This window comes from Suricata suricatta, chromosome 1 (genome assembly GCF_006229205.1).
Source record: "Suricata suricatta isolate VVHF042 chromosome 1, meerkat_22Aug2017_6uvM2_HiC, whole genome shotgun sequence".
Lineage (NCBI taxonomy): Eukaryota > Metazoa > Chordata > Mammalia > Carnivora > Herpestidae > Suricata > Suricata suricatta.
Window position 1 is genome coordinate 34,022,213 of NC_043700.1, and position 18,181 is coordinate 34,040,393.

General features: G+C 34.4%; 1 protein-coding gene across 1 annotated transcript in view; it reads left to right on the top strand.

Annotated features, from left to right (window-relative positions):
* ADAM32 (ADAM metallopeptidase domain 32) overlaps window positions 1-17,820 on the top strand; it is a 157,329-nt gene extending 139,509 nt beyond the window's left edge. Inside the window, exons 20-24 of the mRNA XM_029936316.1 lie at window positions 7,423-7,455; window positions 10,213-10,251; window positions 14,436-14,474; window positions 16,778-16,816; window positions 17,702-17,820. Coding sequence (XP_029792176.1) covers window positions 7,423-7,455; window positions 10,213-10,251; window positions 14,436-14,474; window positions 16,778-16,816; window positions 17,702-17,708 — 157 coding nt within the window. The 3' untranslated portion in view covers window positions 17,709-17,820. The remainder of the gene's footprint in view (window positions 1-7,422; window positions 7,456-10,212; window positions 10,252-14,435; window positions 14,475-16,777; window positions 16,817-17,701) is intronic.
* The last annotated feature ends 361 nt before the right edge of the window (window positions 17,821-18,181 follow it).

An 18,181-nucleotide genomic window follows, 5' to 3' on the forward strand; every position in this document is an offset into this window, starting at 1 on the left:
TACAGAGAGAGACAGAGCATGAGAGGGGGAGGGGCAGAGAGAGAAGGAGACACAGAACCTGAAGCAGCTCCAGGCTCTGAGCTAGCTGTCAGCACATGTCACGAATGTGAGATCATGACCTGAGCCGAAGTCAGAGGCTTAACCGACTGAGCCACCTAGGCCCCACAATGTTTACTTATTTTTGAAAGCGGGGGGCGGGGGGGGGAGACAGAGAGAAAGAGAGAGAGAGAGAGAGAGAGAGAGAGAGAGAGAGAGAGAGAGAGAGAGAGGAGATCATGGCAGAGAGAGAGGGAGATAGAAAATCCGAAATGGGCTCTGCGCTAACAGCAGAGAGCCTGATACAGGGCTTGGACTTACAACCCATGAGATCATGGCCTGAGCCAAAGTGGGAGGCTTAACTCACTGAGCCACCCAGGTACCCCATCTAGTCCTTATCATAGATGACATATTTCCATTTTTATTGCTATTTAATGTAAGAAATAACTTTAAAAATATTCTCTGGGTTAACTATTCAGAGGGTAAATTTTATCATTTAGTCTGTAGCATATTTTAATTTTTTTTTTAAAAAGTGATTCAAACACAAAATCGGAGAACACGATGACATACTTATTTGCCCACCAGTGGAAATAAACACATGTTAATATTTTTCTTGTTTCTCTTATGAGATAAACCATTGCATTCACGGCTGAAATCCTCTTCTGGTATTATCTCCCTCTCTGAAGAGAACAGCCTCTACCCTGAGAAGTTGATGGGTATTAAATACTTTTGCTTACATATGGCTGTATATGTGTTCCATATATGGAATATATACTATTTTATTTTATTTTTTAGAATTATATGTAATTTTAAATATTTTCACTTTCTTTTTAAAAAATTATTTTAATGTTTATTTTTGATAGAACACAGGAGTGGGGGGAGGAGAAGAGAGAGAGGGAGACAGGATCTGAAGCAGGTTCCAGGCTCCAAGCTTTCAGGACAGGGCCCAACATGGTGCTCGAACCCAAAGACCATGAGCTCATGACCTGAGCTGAAGTCAGTCGCCCAACCAATTGAGCTACCCAGGCACCCTTCTACTTTTTTTTTTATAATTAAAAAAATTTTTTAAACTTATTTTTGAGAGACAGAGAGAGACAGCAAGCAGGGGAGGGTCAGAGAGAGAGGGAGATACAGAATCCAAAGGAGGCTCCAGGCTCTGAGCTAGCTGTCAGCACAGAGCCTGAGTGGGGCTCAAACCTCCAAACTGTGAGATCATGACCTGAGCTGAAGGCAGATGCTTAACCCACTGAGCCATCCAGGCACCCCACCCTCTACTTTTTTTTTAATAGATTTCTTTCCTCTTCTGATTTTGCTTATGTGTTTTTATTTTTCCTTGTTTTCTTTTTCATGAGCAGTTTTCTCAGAGGTTTTTCTACTTTATTCTAATTTGAAAAATATAAGTTTTGGTTTTGTTGAGATCTCTATATCAACACTCTTTCCATAGTGTTTATTATCCTTAAGTTTTGTTCTTTTCCTCCTTTCTACTCTGTTTATCTTCATTCTGTTTTAATTTTAGCTTTCTTTAGTCTAATGCTTTTTTAAAAATTAATTTTTAATCTTTCTTATTTCCAACATATGCTTTTAAAGCTAAAGCTTTCCCCTTTATATGTCATTTCATGTACACTCTTCAGGGTTTTTTTTAGGCTTTATTTTGATAGAGAGTGTAAGCCGGGTATAGGCAGAGAGAGAGGAGACATATTCAGGTTTTAATATATAATTGACATTCAGGTAAAAAAAATTTAGAAACTTCCAGTATTATTTTCTTAAATTATGAATAAATTGTAGTCTTTAGCTTCCAATTATAGACTGATTTATATTGCTGAAAAAATTATTTTTCAATTTTATTACCTTATTCGAGAGACTTGCTTTTATGACTTATTCTTAAATGTTGGAACCAGAAAGAAAGTCAATTTTTGTATGATTGTATGTATGCTTCAATTATTGCAACATGATATGCTTGTTTTTTCATTTCAAAAACAAACTTTTTAATTATGTTGTTTCAAATCGTTTTTTTGTGTGTTGGGAATTCCCTGCCCCGTAAAGTTTTTCAGTATTTCGTGGCTTTCCCTCTGATTGTGCCACTTATGCTTTATATATTTCAAGGCAGTGACTGAATGCATAATGTTCAATTTAATTGTGATTTCTTGGCATACTATCTTTTTATCATTAGTAATTTTATCTTAAATTCTATTCTCATTGTTTTACATTGCTATACTGATGTATTGTTTGAAATTTAGGTTTACCTAGTATATATTTTTTCATCTCTTATTCTCAATTTTTCTTTTTAGTAGGTATCTTATAAACAGCCTTTATGTGGAAGACAATAGTGGAGTTTGTTATGTTTATATGCTTAATATATGATGGCGTGTAATTTAGACTGAAATTAGCCATTTTATTCTTTTTCTTATTTGCATGTTTTTTTTCCTTTCCCTCAAATGGATTTTCTTCATTGTGTTTTTCCTGTTCTCTTTTTCTCTTTTATTACTTTGCATATTTTAATGTTTTTATTTTTAAGTGATTTCTTTTAAATTTTATTATTCATAAAGTTATAAATGTTTAATCATATATGCAGTCCTGTGAATAACAGGTTTAACACTAACCTGTCTTCTTCAATCTGTTTGTATTTAGCTTTTCATCTTCTTCCAAATAAGTGTTAATTTATTGTTGTTATTATTATTATTATTATTATTATTATTATATTTAGTCAGTACCTAATAGGATTTCCTATTATATTTCCTGTCTTTGCTTGCTATTCCTTTATTGCAAACCTTTTGTTTTGGAATAATTTAAGATATATAAAAAGTAAAAATAGAGTTTCATTTGGTTTTTGGCAATAATAACATCTTATATTAACATAGTGCATTTTCACAGGTAGGGAATGGTATTGATACAGTATTATTAATGAAATGATAGACCTGATTCATATTTACCAACATTTACATGCACTCATTTCTGAGTGTGTGTCTGTGTGTGTATGTAGTATTATGAAATTTAATCATGTCATTTGATACCACAATTATCACTATTCTTTTTGGAATCCTGTTTTTTTTCATGCAAGTTTCAATTTTATTCTTAGGAAGTACATGTTTTAGTAGTTATAAGAGTGATGGTCTATTTGACTTACATGCCTGAAAATGGCTTTATTTCATTTTCACTCTTGCATGGGTATAGAATTTTAGGTGAACAATTATTTCTGTAAGCCGTTTTGTGATGTGCCATTGAATTCCAGCATGCACTGTTGTTGATATGATGTCTGCTGCCGATTTAATTAATTTATTTTTATCTTATGCTTAAATTGTATTTCTTCTTTAAGTTAGCTCCCCAAGTATTCCTTCCTCCAAAGTCTTATGTTATTAAATTATTACCTGTTCTGATGAATTTGTTTTTATTTATCTAGCTGTGAACTCAGCATAATCTTTAATTATAAAGTTTCTTCAATTCTAGAAAAATCTCCTCAATGATTGATTCTTACCCATTCTCTTTTTTATATTTCTACAAGTCATATACTGTAGGGTCTTCTATTCTGACCTCCATGGTGGTGATGATGATGATGTTCATTTTCCTTCTCTTCATTCACCTCCTCCTCCTCCCCTTTCTCCTTCCATTTTCTTCTTTCCTTTTGACACTAGAATGAGGCTTTTAAAAACTGAGCTATAATTTATGTATAGTAAAATTAATATCTTTAGTGTGTGTAATTCTATGAGTTTAACAAATACATACACATACCATGACTGCAATAAAATACAGACCAATTCCATTACCCTGCAAATTCTCTCTAACCTCACCTCCAGCTCCTGGCACTAACAGATCTTTTTTGCTTAGTTTTGCTTATTCCAGAACTTTGTATAAATAGAATCAGACAACATGTAGTGTTTTGAGTCTTCCTTCTCTCCCTCAGGATAATGTATTTGAGATTCATCCATGTTGTTATGTGCTTGTTCTTTTTATAAATATACAGATTTATTGAGGTATAATTGATATATAGTAAATTGCCTATGCTTTAAGTGCATACGCTGGTATGTTTTGATAGTTTGAAAAGTAACACTCATGTAACTCATGAAATCATCACCATAATCGGGGTTATGAAGATATCTGTCATGCCCAACATCTTCCTTGTGTTCCTTGGTAATCTCCACTCCTGCCTCTTCCATCTCCTTTATCTTCAGACTACTGCTGATCTGCTTTTGGTCACTATAATTCCCAGAGATCTGCCCAAGAATAAAATGCTAGGGCAATATGGTAGGTATATTTGACGTGTAAAGAAAGAGCTGAACTGTTTTCCAAAGCAGTTGTACCATCTTATATTCCAGCCACTAACTAGCATGTGAGAATTCTAGTTCCTCCATATTCTTGCCAACACTTGATATGGTAATATATTTACTTTAAAAATTTTAGCAATTATAATAGTGTGTAGTGGCATCTCATTGTGGTTTTAATTCACATTTCTCTAATGACTACTGGCATTGTATCAGTCGATTCATGTTTTTTTTTGTTGTTATTGTTATCTGTGCTTCTTCTTTGGAGAAGTGTGTGTGCAAATATTTTGCCCATTTTAAAATTAAGTAATTTATTAAGTAACTTACAGTTTAGAGATCTTTTACTTATTCTTTTTGTGCCTATTGTGCCATGATTTCATAGGGAATGGGCTCCGGCAACTCAGGCTCCATTCAGTTGGTTCTCACAAAATGTGCTTCTCTGGGTGGAGCAGATTGGTTCTTTAGTGGAACCCAGGTATTCTTCTTTTTGGCTTCCTTCTTTGATCATTTTCCTTCACACATTTCAGGAAGCTATCTCGGCTTTTAGAGAGCTTGATATGCTCACTGGACGCATTGATTCTCTTGGCAGGAATTTTGCCCATAATTGTAGCATGATAGGTACATTATAGACTCAATTTTGCCATGGTAACATTTGTGGGACATTCTTTTTTGAACTGTGCCCATTCCCTTGATGTCTATAAATATCTTAATTGTAGATTCACATGTGTGGCTAAAGAGCAACTCCAACTTTTCTAAAAGGCCTAAAGAATGTATTGCTGGAGCCCCTCCCCTTTCCCTTTGTGCTGGTCGTTTTGAACAGCTATGGAAGACGGTGGTCCAGCTGGAAGGCTCCATGTTTTAATGCATGCGTTTTGAGTGTTTTTTATATATTCTGGATGTAAGTCTTATTATATACATATGCTTTGCTAATATGTAGATTAGGAATAATCTGAGGCTTATTTTTTTATCCTTTCAAAGAGGAAAAATTTTAACTTCTGATGAAATCCAATGTGTCACTTTCTTTTTTTATAGATCGTGGTTTTGGTTTTATATCCAGGAAATATTTGCCTAACCAAAATTCATAAAAGTTTCCTTCTAAAAGTTTTATAGTTTTAGGTTTTGCACTTAGGCCTATCTATGATTTGAATTAACTTTTGTGTGGGTTAAAAGGTGTGGATAGAGAGGTTGTTTTCTGTATTAGACTATCCAGTTGGTCCAACACCGTTGGTCCAACACCGTTGTTTTGAAAGCTTTGTTAAGTGGGATCAAAACAGTCACCACTACTGAGGCAATACCCTTATGAGTAACTCTACCCAGTTCTCCATAACATGATATTTTGAAACTCAGGTGGTGGGAACACAAACTTTTCCTGTCCCTATATGAACACAAAAGATTGCTCAATTTCAAATAATATTTCTCTGGCATAGGTAGTTTCCTCACCTGTGTTCAATGGTAAGTACTTTGCAGATCCTCCGTAGATCTTAGGAGATTTCTGTGTGTAGCTCTTTCCTTTTCTGATCTTTTCCCCTGTGAATTTTAGCTGCCTTGGCCTCCCAAGACCTCCGTTTCTAATAGCTCACCTCAGGGAGATTTCTGGGCTTTGTCTGGGTGCGCCTGGCTGTGCAATAGCCTGGAAACTCTCACCCGGAAATAGGAGGTCAATCGGTAGGTCTCACCATTTTTATTTCCTTCTATCTGAGATCACTATCCTGTGCTGCCTAATATTGAATGTCTGAAAATCATGATTTCATATATTTTGTCCAGATTTTCAGTCGTGTTAGGCAGGAGGGTAAATTGAGTCTGTTACTCCATTTTGAACAGAATTGGAAGTATGCCTTTACAGTCTGTAACTGTGCTTTTATGTTTATCTTTACATTTCACATTGTGTTAGATTTTTTAATTTTATTTCACCATTTCTTCTGCCATCACTGTCCTGTTCTGGATTTATGGATTCTATTCTTGCAAAGGTCTCTATGAAGATTTTAAATATTATTACATTAAAGCTTTTTAATCATTTGTGTTTTTTGACGTGTGAATTCACTGTTTTTCTGTGGCTGTTCACATTAACTCTCAGTGGTTTGTAATCAGACTCTTATCTTCAGTGTCTTTTGTTTTCCTATGAGAATTCTGAATGTTTGTGTTAAAGATAAGTACATGTGAATTGTTTCACTTTTGCTTCTTTTATCAAGCAAAAATATTTAAAATAATTGCCTTGCAATTGTTCAAGAGTTTGTAGGAGTGTGAACTAGGGTACTAAAATTATACTTTTTGGAGGACTGGGATTCCTACTTTTTTCAGTGATACATTTTACCCTCATCTTTCTATCCTCATTTCCCTCCAGCATTCCAAAGGCCACTGGTTGGAATTTTTATTATCACTGTTTCATGGGTGACACGGCTCTTCATGGCTCTCAGGTTTAATTAAGGAATTCATAGTTTTCCTACATGCAAAGGCCTTGAACTCTTTCTAAGAAAGAACTATTAAATCTCTAGGCCCAAAAGTGTTTTTACTGGTTTGGATAACCCTGCAGTTATTCAGTTTTAGCTCCTGTCTACCCTTTAAACTCTCAGTTTCTTCATTTTCTTAGCACTGGGAGAAGTGTTATTGTTAACTTCAGTTATGTATTAAATGCTTGCGTCATTTTTTTCAGCAGTTCCTTTGTTATGAGGAATAGAAGGAAAGGGGAAATTGTCCTGCCAGTTCACTCTGCCAGACTGTCTAGAAGTCAGTACGGGTTTTGTTTTTTTTTTTTTAATTCACAAATGTAACATTGTTTTTTAATCAATGAATAGAAGTTAAAGGTTGGGGCATAAAGGTCAGATTAGGCATTCAGGGTCAAATCTGTGTTCTGTATTCAGAAGAAATAAGGAAAAAGCAACTCTGTGCCTTTTTGATAGTCTCCTCACTGTGGGATTTGAAATTTGCACTCTTTGTGGATGAGGTATATGGGTAAATAAGAATTTTTTTCTATCTTTGTTCAGTGATCTTGAACATTATTTTCTTTATTGACAACTAGTCTTGTAAAAGAGGTAATGCTGTTTCTAAAATGGCCTGACTTATTATTCATGTAGTTGGCAAGACTTTCTTAAGACTAACATGAGACATAATTTTCCATTTTTTCCACATCCAGCTCAGAAGGCAGCACTCACACATATGCTAGTAGGTAAGTAAATTAGAAGGTATCTAAAAATACATGTTACATATTAAGAATGAATTAATAATTCATAATTTTAGATATTGTTTGAACAGCTGCAATTGGTAAAGTAATGCACTGAAAACCAGGCTACTAATATATTTATATAGTAATTTAGTGTCTAGTAAACTAGTCTATTATTCATTAAATAAATGTTGCTGGTAGTTGACTCTGAGGAAACAAGGACTAAAATAGTCAACTCTAATAAGAAATAGGATGTACATAATTAGTAAAGAAGAAGGCTATATAGTACCTAGAAATAGCCCAGCTTGGGTTGTATTCATGTATTGCTTGGGGAAATAAACAAGCAGGTACCTGACACTCCATAGATGTACATGACAGAGCTCAGGGAAGCTCTGGATCACAGATCGGGAAGAACGAATTATATTGACCTAACTGTGCTGTTAGTATTTTGTCCCCATTAGTGTTTCTTACCCATAAATTCAGCCCTCACTGTTTTATTATTGCTATATGAACATTCTATTTGTTACATTGATATAATTTTTCAGCTCTTTTACCTTGAGCTTTTATTTAAGTTGGTTTCTTAAAAACAAGGTGCTGATGGAGCTTAAACATATATATTCTCAAGAGTTTCTCAATAGCTGAATTTAATATGTTTATATACTTACATGTCTGCTGATGTATTTAGAATAAATTTTAACTTCAGATATAATGAACATTTACAGTCACCTAAGAACATATTGATCTTAGCCCATTTAACCCTATACTTTTTTCTTCACTCTTCTGTATTATTATTATTTGATATTTAGTTACTTCTGAAGTCATCATTATCATTGTCATTGTATTTATTCAAAACATAGTAGGATTTCACTACATGTTTACCACTTTATTTCCTCACTATTCTTTTTTGAGTTTCATCTTTCTATGTCCAATCTCCCTTTTGGTGAAGTATATCTTTTAGAATTTCCATCAGTGAGTTTCTGTGTAGTAAGCTATTTATTTTATCCACCTGAAATTGTCTTTATTTCACTCTTGAATGTGAGTCTATTAAGTTTGAACTTTTGAGAGTTATTTCGCCTTGGCTAATTGAAGACATGTCAGTGTAGTACAGTGCCATACTCTGCACTGTCACTGCAGAGCCTGATGTGGGGCTTGAACCTACAATCTGTGATATCATGACCTGAGCCAAAACCAAGAATAGGAAGGATGCCTAACTGACTGAGTCACCCAGGCACCCCCAGAATACTCTACTTTTAAAGAGCTCATCTGATTGAATCAGGCCCACTGAAAATAAACTTTACCTTTTAAGGTCAACTGATTTGGAGCTGGGAAATGTTTTCAGTACTTTGAAGAATATTTGAATAACCAAGATATGGGGAATCTTAGTAAGCCATCTCTAGAATTCTGCCTAACAAAAGCCTCTACATTTTCTTCTCCTCCCTAGACTTGTTATATCATTATAATATATTCTGTAGAGATTTCTTTTAACCCATGAACCAAATTCAGTATTTTCTATCACTGAGAAGATTCACAACTTTCTTCAAGTTTGGAAAAGTCCTAGATGTTTTCTCTTCAAATATTGAGGTTCTGTCATTCTAAATCCTCTGTGTCTGAACTCCTTCATTTTCTTAACTGGCCTTTTATATTTTATTACATTTCTGTTTATTAAGTGTTTTGGGTGATTTTCCTAAACAGTTAAAAATCAGTGGTTCTTTTTTTTTAAATTCTTTCATTTTTGTTTAATGGATTCTGTTTCTTTATTGATCTCTATGGAAATCCTAAACATTCTTTTTTTATTAATCTTTACCTTTCTCTGCCTCTCCTAAGTCATAAATGCTTATACTTGGAGATCTAGAATCCATAGGAAGCATGGATCTGTATCCTAAACCTACAACTGATAAGGCTTGAGGTTCCTGTTTCTCTATTTGATATTTTTTCCATCCACATCCCTAAACTATTTGAAGCATTTAGAGTTTCTATGTCTCTAGGTGATCTTTTTCCATCTACACTTTTGAAGCAATTGCCCTGCTGCATCTCAAAGACTAATGGTAGCAGCTTTTACTACCCCTTTTTTATGGCTTCCAAGTATAGAGAAGGAGTCAGTCCCAGCTTTCTAGGAGGGCTCAACTCCTTATTGGCTAATGTGGATGACTAATTCACGTATTTCTGGAGTCACTCAGCTTTAGTTCCTATTTACCTTTCCTGCTTTCAGTTTTCTCTCTTTAATACTATCATGGGAAACTTCCCTTTTAAAAAAAATTTTGGTTAGTATTTTATGTTGTTACTTTTTCACGATTTCTCTGTGTGTGATAGAAGGGGGAAACTACCTTGTCACACCAGTCTGCCTAATTATCTAGGAGTCAGTGAGGATTTTAAATCATGACCTGTAATAGTTTATCAGTGGGTGAAACATTAGATTGGAACTTGAAGGCCAGAATCAGGCATTTAAAATCAAGCATATATTCTGTACTGGAAAGTAATGAGGAGAAAAACTAATATGTTTTCTTGCTTCTTTCTTAGAGAAACTAATCTTTTTTTCCTGGTTGGGGATTTGATATTTATAGTCTTTATGGAGATGATATGTGTGTAAATAAGGATATTATTTATTTGCATATTTAATTTAGTAATCTCTTAAAATTATTCATTAGTAGCAATTAGTGGTATAAAAGAGTTAATACAGGTTACAAAATAGTCTGAAATTTATTTGTTATGGAGGCATATTTTTTTAAGTATTAACTTGGAAGCATTATTTTCACCCTCATTTAGATCCAGATCAGAAAGCAGCAGCCAAACAGATACAGTCAGGTAAGTAGATTAGGAAGTGTTTTTTACACTTGATCTTAGCCAAAAGGCCGAGAAGCGATTGGAAGTGTTTTTTAAAAATAAATATGTGTTAAAAATAAGATGAATAAATTGATAATCAGCAATAAATTGCTAAGTGTCAATTGAGCAGTAACAATTGGTAAGGTACCAAAAAATAATCTGTTGGTATTTGCCAATCTAGTAACTAATGACTATTTGCCTAGAAAAATCAGTGTCTTCTTTCTTTGATTTTGTTAATGGATGTTGGTGGTTTAGTTTTGGGAAACAAAGGAATGAATGATTGGTGAAATGTTTATGGAACTAACTCATAAATGGGGAAGTTTACTTCTGTATTTGGAGATTTTTACAACTAGAAATTAAATATGTATGCTCATGAACAACTGAGTGAATTCTTACGCTGGTCACTTAAGAAAACTTTGCTGAAGAGAAACATCATAATAAATTTTTTTAAGTTTATTTATTTATTTTGAGAGAGACAGAGACAGAGTGAGAAGGGGAGGAGTAGAGATAGAGGGTGAGAGAGAATTCCAAGCAGGTTCCCCACCAGCAGTACAGAGACCAATGTCAGGACTCGAACTCACAAAACTGTGAGATCATGACCTGAGCAGAAACCAAGAGTTGGCTGAACCACCCAGGTGCCCCAAGAAACAATAATTCAGACAATTGAGTGCCTGACTCTTGATTTAGGCTCAGGTCATGATCCCACAGTTTGTAGGATCTATCCCTGCATCAGGCTCTACACTGTCAGTGCTAAGATTGCTTGGGATTCTCTCTCTCCCTCTCTCTCTGCCCCTCCCCTGTTTGCACTCTATTGCTTTCTCTCTCAAAATAAATAAATATTTAAAAAAGACACAATAATTCTACATCTTCTGTAGCCTTTCAGTATCACAAAATAGTTTTAATTAGATTTCCATCATTTCCTGAAGGGTGTATATTTCTGTATAATAAAACAGTAAGTCTCTAGTTTCCCACATCCGGGGTCTTTCTGCAGATATAAAATGTTTAGGAGTTTTCATACCCCTCTTTCTGACTTAAAATCTTTATTTACTTGTACTTATGTGTTCTTCCAAATTCTACTGCTATTCCACAACACTTCCAAACCTATAGAGTAAACTTTGTAGTTTACTAGTTGTATAATTTGTCTTATTCCAGAAGAGAGCTTTCTCTTCAATAAGAATGCCTGTCTTTCTTTATCTCCCTTTTATTATTATGATCTTCTCTTTATAGTGACACCTTGAAGTCATGAGTTACCATTATCAAACTAAACAAATTGATTTTCATTTAATAATTATAATAGTAATATGTTCCCTCTCTGTCAGGGAATTATCATATGGTACTTAAACACAGCAGGTCTCAGGTACTTTTCCTCAACTTGGACATATGTCTTATTATACTGTTATGTCAAAAAAATAAAAGCCATGATTATCTTTCTCAGCTTTGTATTGCCGGCATGTAGTAGAGTTCTTGGCTTATGCTAAGTGATCAATAAATATTTGTTGAATGAATAAATAATGATTACTTTTAATTTCTCCCTGCCTCCACAGCATGGGCAGCTAAACAAAATACCTTATAAATACAAAGGTACATAGACAAATACACACATACATACACATCCATATATCTAGGATGTTATAGCTGCTGTCATGTTATAACTGCTCTGATTTCTTCTCTCGTCTTATATCCTAAAAACTTGTCAACATAATTCATCTCTTCTGGGGTCATTATGCACCCACACTGGGTGAGGGATGACAAAATTAATTATAGGAAAATTTACATTTCAGTTGGAGTAGTATAATTTAAGAAGTTAACCCACTGCTCTAGCCTTCTGGCTTGGTGTGTACTAGGGAAACATTTTTGGGATAATTATTTACTTAAGTTTTAATAATGTCACTTGATACCATTGCTTTGTTTTACTAACATAAAATCTGAACCATAATTTTCAGGTCATTTATTTTTGAAATAATCCTTATCTGGTGGAAAGTTAGTGGGAAGGGCTGTTGAAGTCAAGGAATGCAGAGAGGTGTGAATCCCAGTACAGTTATAGTAATGCCACTTTAAGCATTAGAATTTTTAAATATCTCAATTCAATTAATATTTCCACTCTTTTTCTAAATGGTAGAAGGATCTTAGATCATTTAATAGCAAACTCCAGTTATGAATCTCTCACATATTGTCATTTGACTTCTAGGTTCTTTACCTACATGACTTCCCTTCCATTAGTCATTGTTGTTGCTATTATTCTATATTCTAGGATTTAACAATATATTTACCAATTATTTGTTCACTATTCATTCTTGAACCCATTTTCTCATTTTGTTTCAATTTCCCTTTTCTTGAAGTACAACTCCTTTAGTTTCAATTAGTGTCTATGTTTGTAAGCATTTTGTGTTAAATGCCTGAACATGTCTTTTTTTTCACACCCAGCTTTGAAAGAGAACTTAGATGATTATACTCTTCCAGCTGAGAGTCACTTTCCACAACTCTTTTAAAGTGTTCTGTTGTAATGTGACGTTTACTGTGTCAGCTGTTAGTCTAATTAATTTCTTTATTCCTTTTTGACTAATATGTGTTTGCTCTAAATGGCTTCTAAGATTTCCTCTCTGTCCTGAGTTTTGTTATTTTATTATGATATGTTCTGATATAATTTGGTTTTATTGATACTGGTCTGGGTTCAACATAGTCTTTAGATATCAGCACTGAGGTCATTAATTCTGTTTAAAAAATTCAGTTATTATCTCTTCAGTTATTGACCTTCCCCATTCTTTTTCTTTTCTCTAAAATGACTATATTGGGGAGAGTCTTCTCCCTTCAGCTTCCATGTTTTTTAACTGGACTGTTCATGCACTGTACTTTTTCACCTCTCTATCTGGCAATAATTTCTTCATATGAGCTTCCAAATCACTCATTCTCCTAATGGTCATCCTTTTGGTGCCAGTGCCTTCTACTCCATCCAAGCTGCTGTTAGTATAACCATATCTCTTAGGTTGTAAATAATTCATATTCCCTTGTAGTCATTCAGCTTTTGCTCCTGTGTTCCTTTTTTTTTTTTAAATACTTTACTGTCAAATTGGTTTCTATATAACACCCAGTGCTCTTCCCCACAAGTGCCCTCCTCCAACACCACCACCTCTTTTCCCCCCACCCCCTTCCCCTTCAACCCTCAGTTCATTTTCAGTATTTAATAGTCTCTCAAGTTTTGTATCCCAATCTCTCCCCAACTCACTTTCCCTCTTATCTCTCCCCAACTCACTTTCCCTCTTCCCCTCCCCCTGGTCCTCCATTAGGTTTCTCCTGTTCTCCTGTTAGACCTATGAGTGCAAACATATGGTATCTGTCCTCTCTGCCTGACTTATTTCGCTTAGCATGACACCCTCGAGGTCCATCCACTTTCCTACAAATGGCCAGATTTCATTCTTTCTCATGGCCATGTAATACTCCATTGTGTATCTATACCACATCTTCTTGATCCACTCATCAGGTGATGGACATTTAGGCTTTTTTCCATGTTTTGGCTATTGTTGACATTGCTGCTGTGAACATTGGGGTATATGTGCTCCTATGCATCAGCATTTCTGTATCCCTTGGGTAAATCCCTAGCAGTGCTATTGCTGGGTCATAAGGGAGTTCTATTGAACTTTCAGTTTCTTCAGTTTCTTACTTACAGAAGGGAAAGCCTTTTGGCTGTCAATCTCCATTAGGTATTAAGTTTTTGTGCTGTCTTCTTTAGCTTTTATGTGGAATAGAAAGGGAAAACTTTTCTTTGGATAGAGAAGTCTTTAGAGTCATTGCATTCTGCTAGATTGCCCAGAAGTAAATAAATGTGTTTAATTTGCAAAATGTGGCAATTTACATACCAATGAATAAAAAAATCTAACTTAAAACATGAAAGTCAAATTTAGGCATTCATAGTCAAACTTACATATTGTGCTTAGAAGTGGTGAAGAAAAAAAATTCATTTCCGCCATCTTGATACTTTTTCCCACTGGAGGCTTTAAATTTTGCATTATATGTTGTATTTGGTGTTGGGTTAATAAGAATATTACTTATTTGCATGTCCCAAGTGTTAAAAGAGTTAGTTTTTGGTATAAAATGGCTTGATAGTCATTCTTAATGTAGGCAAATTTCTTAATATTAACTGTTAGAAATTATTTTTTATTTTTATTTAGATCCAAGTCAGAAAGCAGTGCTCAAACATATACCAGCAGGTAAGTAACTTAGGAAGTTTTTCTCATAAATAAGTGTATTCTGAAAATACGAATGAACAGGGGCATCTGGGTGACTCAGTTGTTTAAGCATCCACTCTTGGTTTTGGCTCAGGTTGGGAGATTGAACCTATGTAGAGCCTGCTTGGGATTCTCTCTCTCTCTCACTCTCTCTCTCTCTCTCAACTCCTCCCTCTGCTCTCTCTGTCTCTCCCTTTCTCTCTTTCAAAATAAATAAACTTTAAAAAAGAAAATAATGAACAAATAATTGCTTAGTATTTTTTATTAGCAGCCACAGATAGTAAAGTACTGTCCTAAAAACAATTTATTAGTATTTGCCATTCTAGGAATGAGTATTTATTAACTCAGTCTATTTTTTTTCTGTTGACTAAATTTTTATTGATTCCATACGCTTTTGGTACATAGGAAAAAATAGTTAAATCTAATTAGACAAGATATCTATAATTATTTTGTGGCACTAACTCATAAGCAGAGCACTTTTACATTCTTTATGATGAGGTACACAAAGGAAAATACTACTTTTTTTTCAGATTACATTTATATCCACAAACTCAATATAAACAATGGGGTAAACTCCACTTAGGTGGAGTTTATCACAGAGATAGTATTATACACACACTAAAACTCTTTGTTTCTCACAGCCCAGCAGTCTACAATTGTGTTAACAAAGGTTCTTAAGTTTTTAGTTTCCCATGCTCCACAGTTGTGGCCTTGTGATCCTTCTAAAATCATCAGATATTTATTGGTCTGCGCACATTTCTTTCTCCTTTATTAGAGTTTTAGTTTTCTTGTACTGTCTGGCATTTTTCCTTAAAGTGTCTTCTTTTAGTAACTTTTAACCCATTAGTATTCCAGAATAACTTTATAGCCACAGGTTAAAATTTCAGCTGCACCACAACATTTATAGTTTCTGTCCTTTCTGATGAAGTCACTTCCTCCATTAGGAAAGCTATGGAATTTCTATATCCTTTATTCTCTCTTTTATGTTTTGATATCTCCTAACATAATTACCCTTTTATAGATGTTAGTTACATTCTCCCAACTAAGTATGAAAAAAGAGCTAATTTTCTTTATTGTCTCCATTCCCTGTCAAGAGAATGCTCAAACACTGTTATTCTTCCAAACTTCTGCTTACTTAGAAGCATTACTTTGCTTCTATATATACTCTGAAATCACTTGAGGGGAATGGCTATGTGTATTTTGCTAACCAATTTAGAGTTAGCACCTAGCAGAGTACATACTTAATGAATACATTGTTAATGAATGAGTGATTATTCTTGAACTTCGCATACACACATAATTCATACTATTACTTCTCCAATTGTCCCCTCTCTCATTGTAGAATATGGGATTCACATAATCGTCCTCTTCTAGAAGTGTTATTCAACTGGACTGAGGGATAGTCAAGGTCATGGTTAACACTACCAAAACAAGAATTGTTTTAAATGCTGGAAATCTAATGGGTTGTGCGTATCAGTAGACTCACAAGTCTAGATTTCTTTGGTTTGGGGGAGAACTAACTACTAGTTAACCTTTGAACAACATGGATTTGAACCATGCAGATCCACTTATACATGGACTTTCGATAAATATATAAATATAGTGCCATAAATGTATTTTGTTTATGGTTTTCTTAATAATCTTTCTTTTCTCCAGCTTAATTTATTGTAAGATACAGTATATAATATATATAAAATACAAAATGTCTTATTTGACTATGTTATCTGAAAGGCTTCCAGTCAACAGTAGACTATTAAATAATTAAATTTGGGGGAAGTCTAAAGTGTTATATGTGGTAATAGACTCTATGGGGGTTGGCACCCTTAACCCCTTTGTTTTTCAAAGGTCAACTGTATATTAAAAAGGGGTGTTTCATAGAATACTTGGAAAAATATGCCTTAAGTTCTGAAGCTATAAAATAGCCGAGGTAGGGAAAGGATGGGAAGGGCAAAATTATTTCATTTATCACTGAATTATCTCCCTAATATTACCATCTATATTATTTTCTCTGTCAATAAACCTCATTTAATTTCTCTTCAATTTACTTTTTTCTCTAATTCTTTTGATTAGAGGATCAGAAATAAATCTAATGGATATAAAAATTAGAAAAATATCCCAACAATTTGATTTTGACTTTTGGTAATAAGTAGTATAAATGTAGACATTTGGCAGATATTTCATTTTTATCATTCTTTTGAAGGGAAGGAGGAAGAAACTTCCATTAAAAATATAAAATAACTACTGTATTGTATCAAATAAAAAGTGTTATTTCCTTATTTATTTAGATCCAAATCACAGGAAAGCACTCAAACACATAACAGTAGGTAAGTACATTAGGAGCTGTCTTTTAAAATAAATATATTTGAAATTAAAATGAAATTCATAATCTATAGTATTATTTATTGGGTAGTTGAATTAGTAAAGTACTACATCAGAAACAATGTATTAATCTTTACTACTCTTATTATTAGTCTTTTTTCTTCAGTTTTATAAAGTTTTCTTATGTCTATTGAGAACTATCTCTTCTGAGTAGAATGGAACTAAAGGGTTGAATCCAATAAGATATCTTATTATGTAAGATACCAAATTAGTCTGTAAAGTAAGTTCATAACCAGGGCCACCTTATCTGTTAGGTATTGTGGCACAATATTTAAGTCCTATGAGTTTCCAACTGCCAAAAACCAAACTATTTACAACATGAAAAAGCAAACAGATTGGCTCCAAGATATGGAAAAGTAAAATTAATATATATTTCAATTTCTTTAAAAAAATGCAGCTTGACTCATATTCATGAGAATTTTATTGTATGAAGAAAAATGTAAGATTTTCTCATTTGCAAATACTTCTGATTAAAAATGATGCTTCTCCAGAAATCTTATAAAATTGTTGCATAAATGTCACTTATAGCCAAATAATTTACAAGCAAAGTTGCAAAAATTTTGTCTAGAATTTTTTAAAAATAGGCTCCATGCCTAACTTGGAGCCCAATGTGGAGCTTGAACTCATGACCCTGAGATCAAGACCTGAGCTGATATCAAGAGTCAGATGCTTGCCCAGATCAGCTACCCAGGAGACTCTAGAATTCTTTTTTTTTTTCCCGACATGTGAATTTTTTTGCTTGGCCATACCCCCAGTTTGTATATTTTTCAGTGGAAGGGAATTATTGCTCTCAGTACCTTAAGCACGTGTGTCTCTTTTCTCTTCCACAGTGACTAGTAATTCCTTCAGAAAGCAATGGATATCACAGAGTATCTCACTGGGAAATGAAAATTCTGCCTTTGTTCCCTTGATCGCAGTTGAAGGAAACAATAAACCGAGTGTGGAACTATTTGCATGTGCATCTGTTTTTCTTTCTTCTTTCACCTCCAAGGCTGCAGTTTTGTCATTTCAGGGCCTTTAACTTAAGATACTCATCTCCACTCATGCCATCTCCATCCCAACCAGGCTCCCTGAGCTCCTTTTTCCAGCTCTCCTACCACCCACTCCTGCTTACTTGCCTGAGGCCCCAGATGCTGGGAATCTGCATCAAGAGCTCTGGGTGGTAGTCCATGTTCCTCCTCCTGGTCCTTCTCACTGGACTTGGCTGGCTGTATACAGATCTCGGTTAATCCACATAATTGCCCACCTCATCTTCCCCAGTCCCCAACCCAGGCTTCTGAGGGAAGCTGTGTTTGCCTTGAGGACTGTAC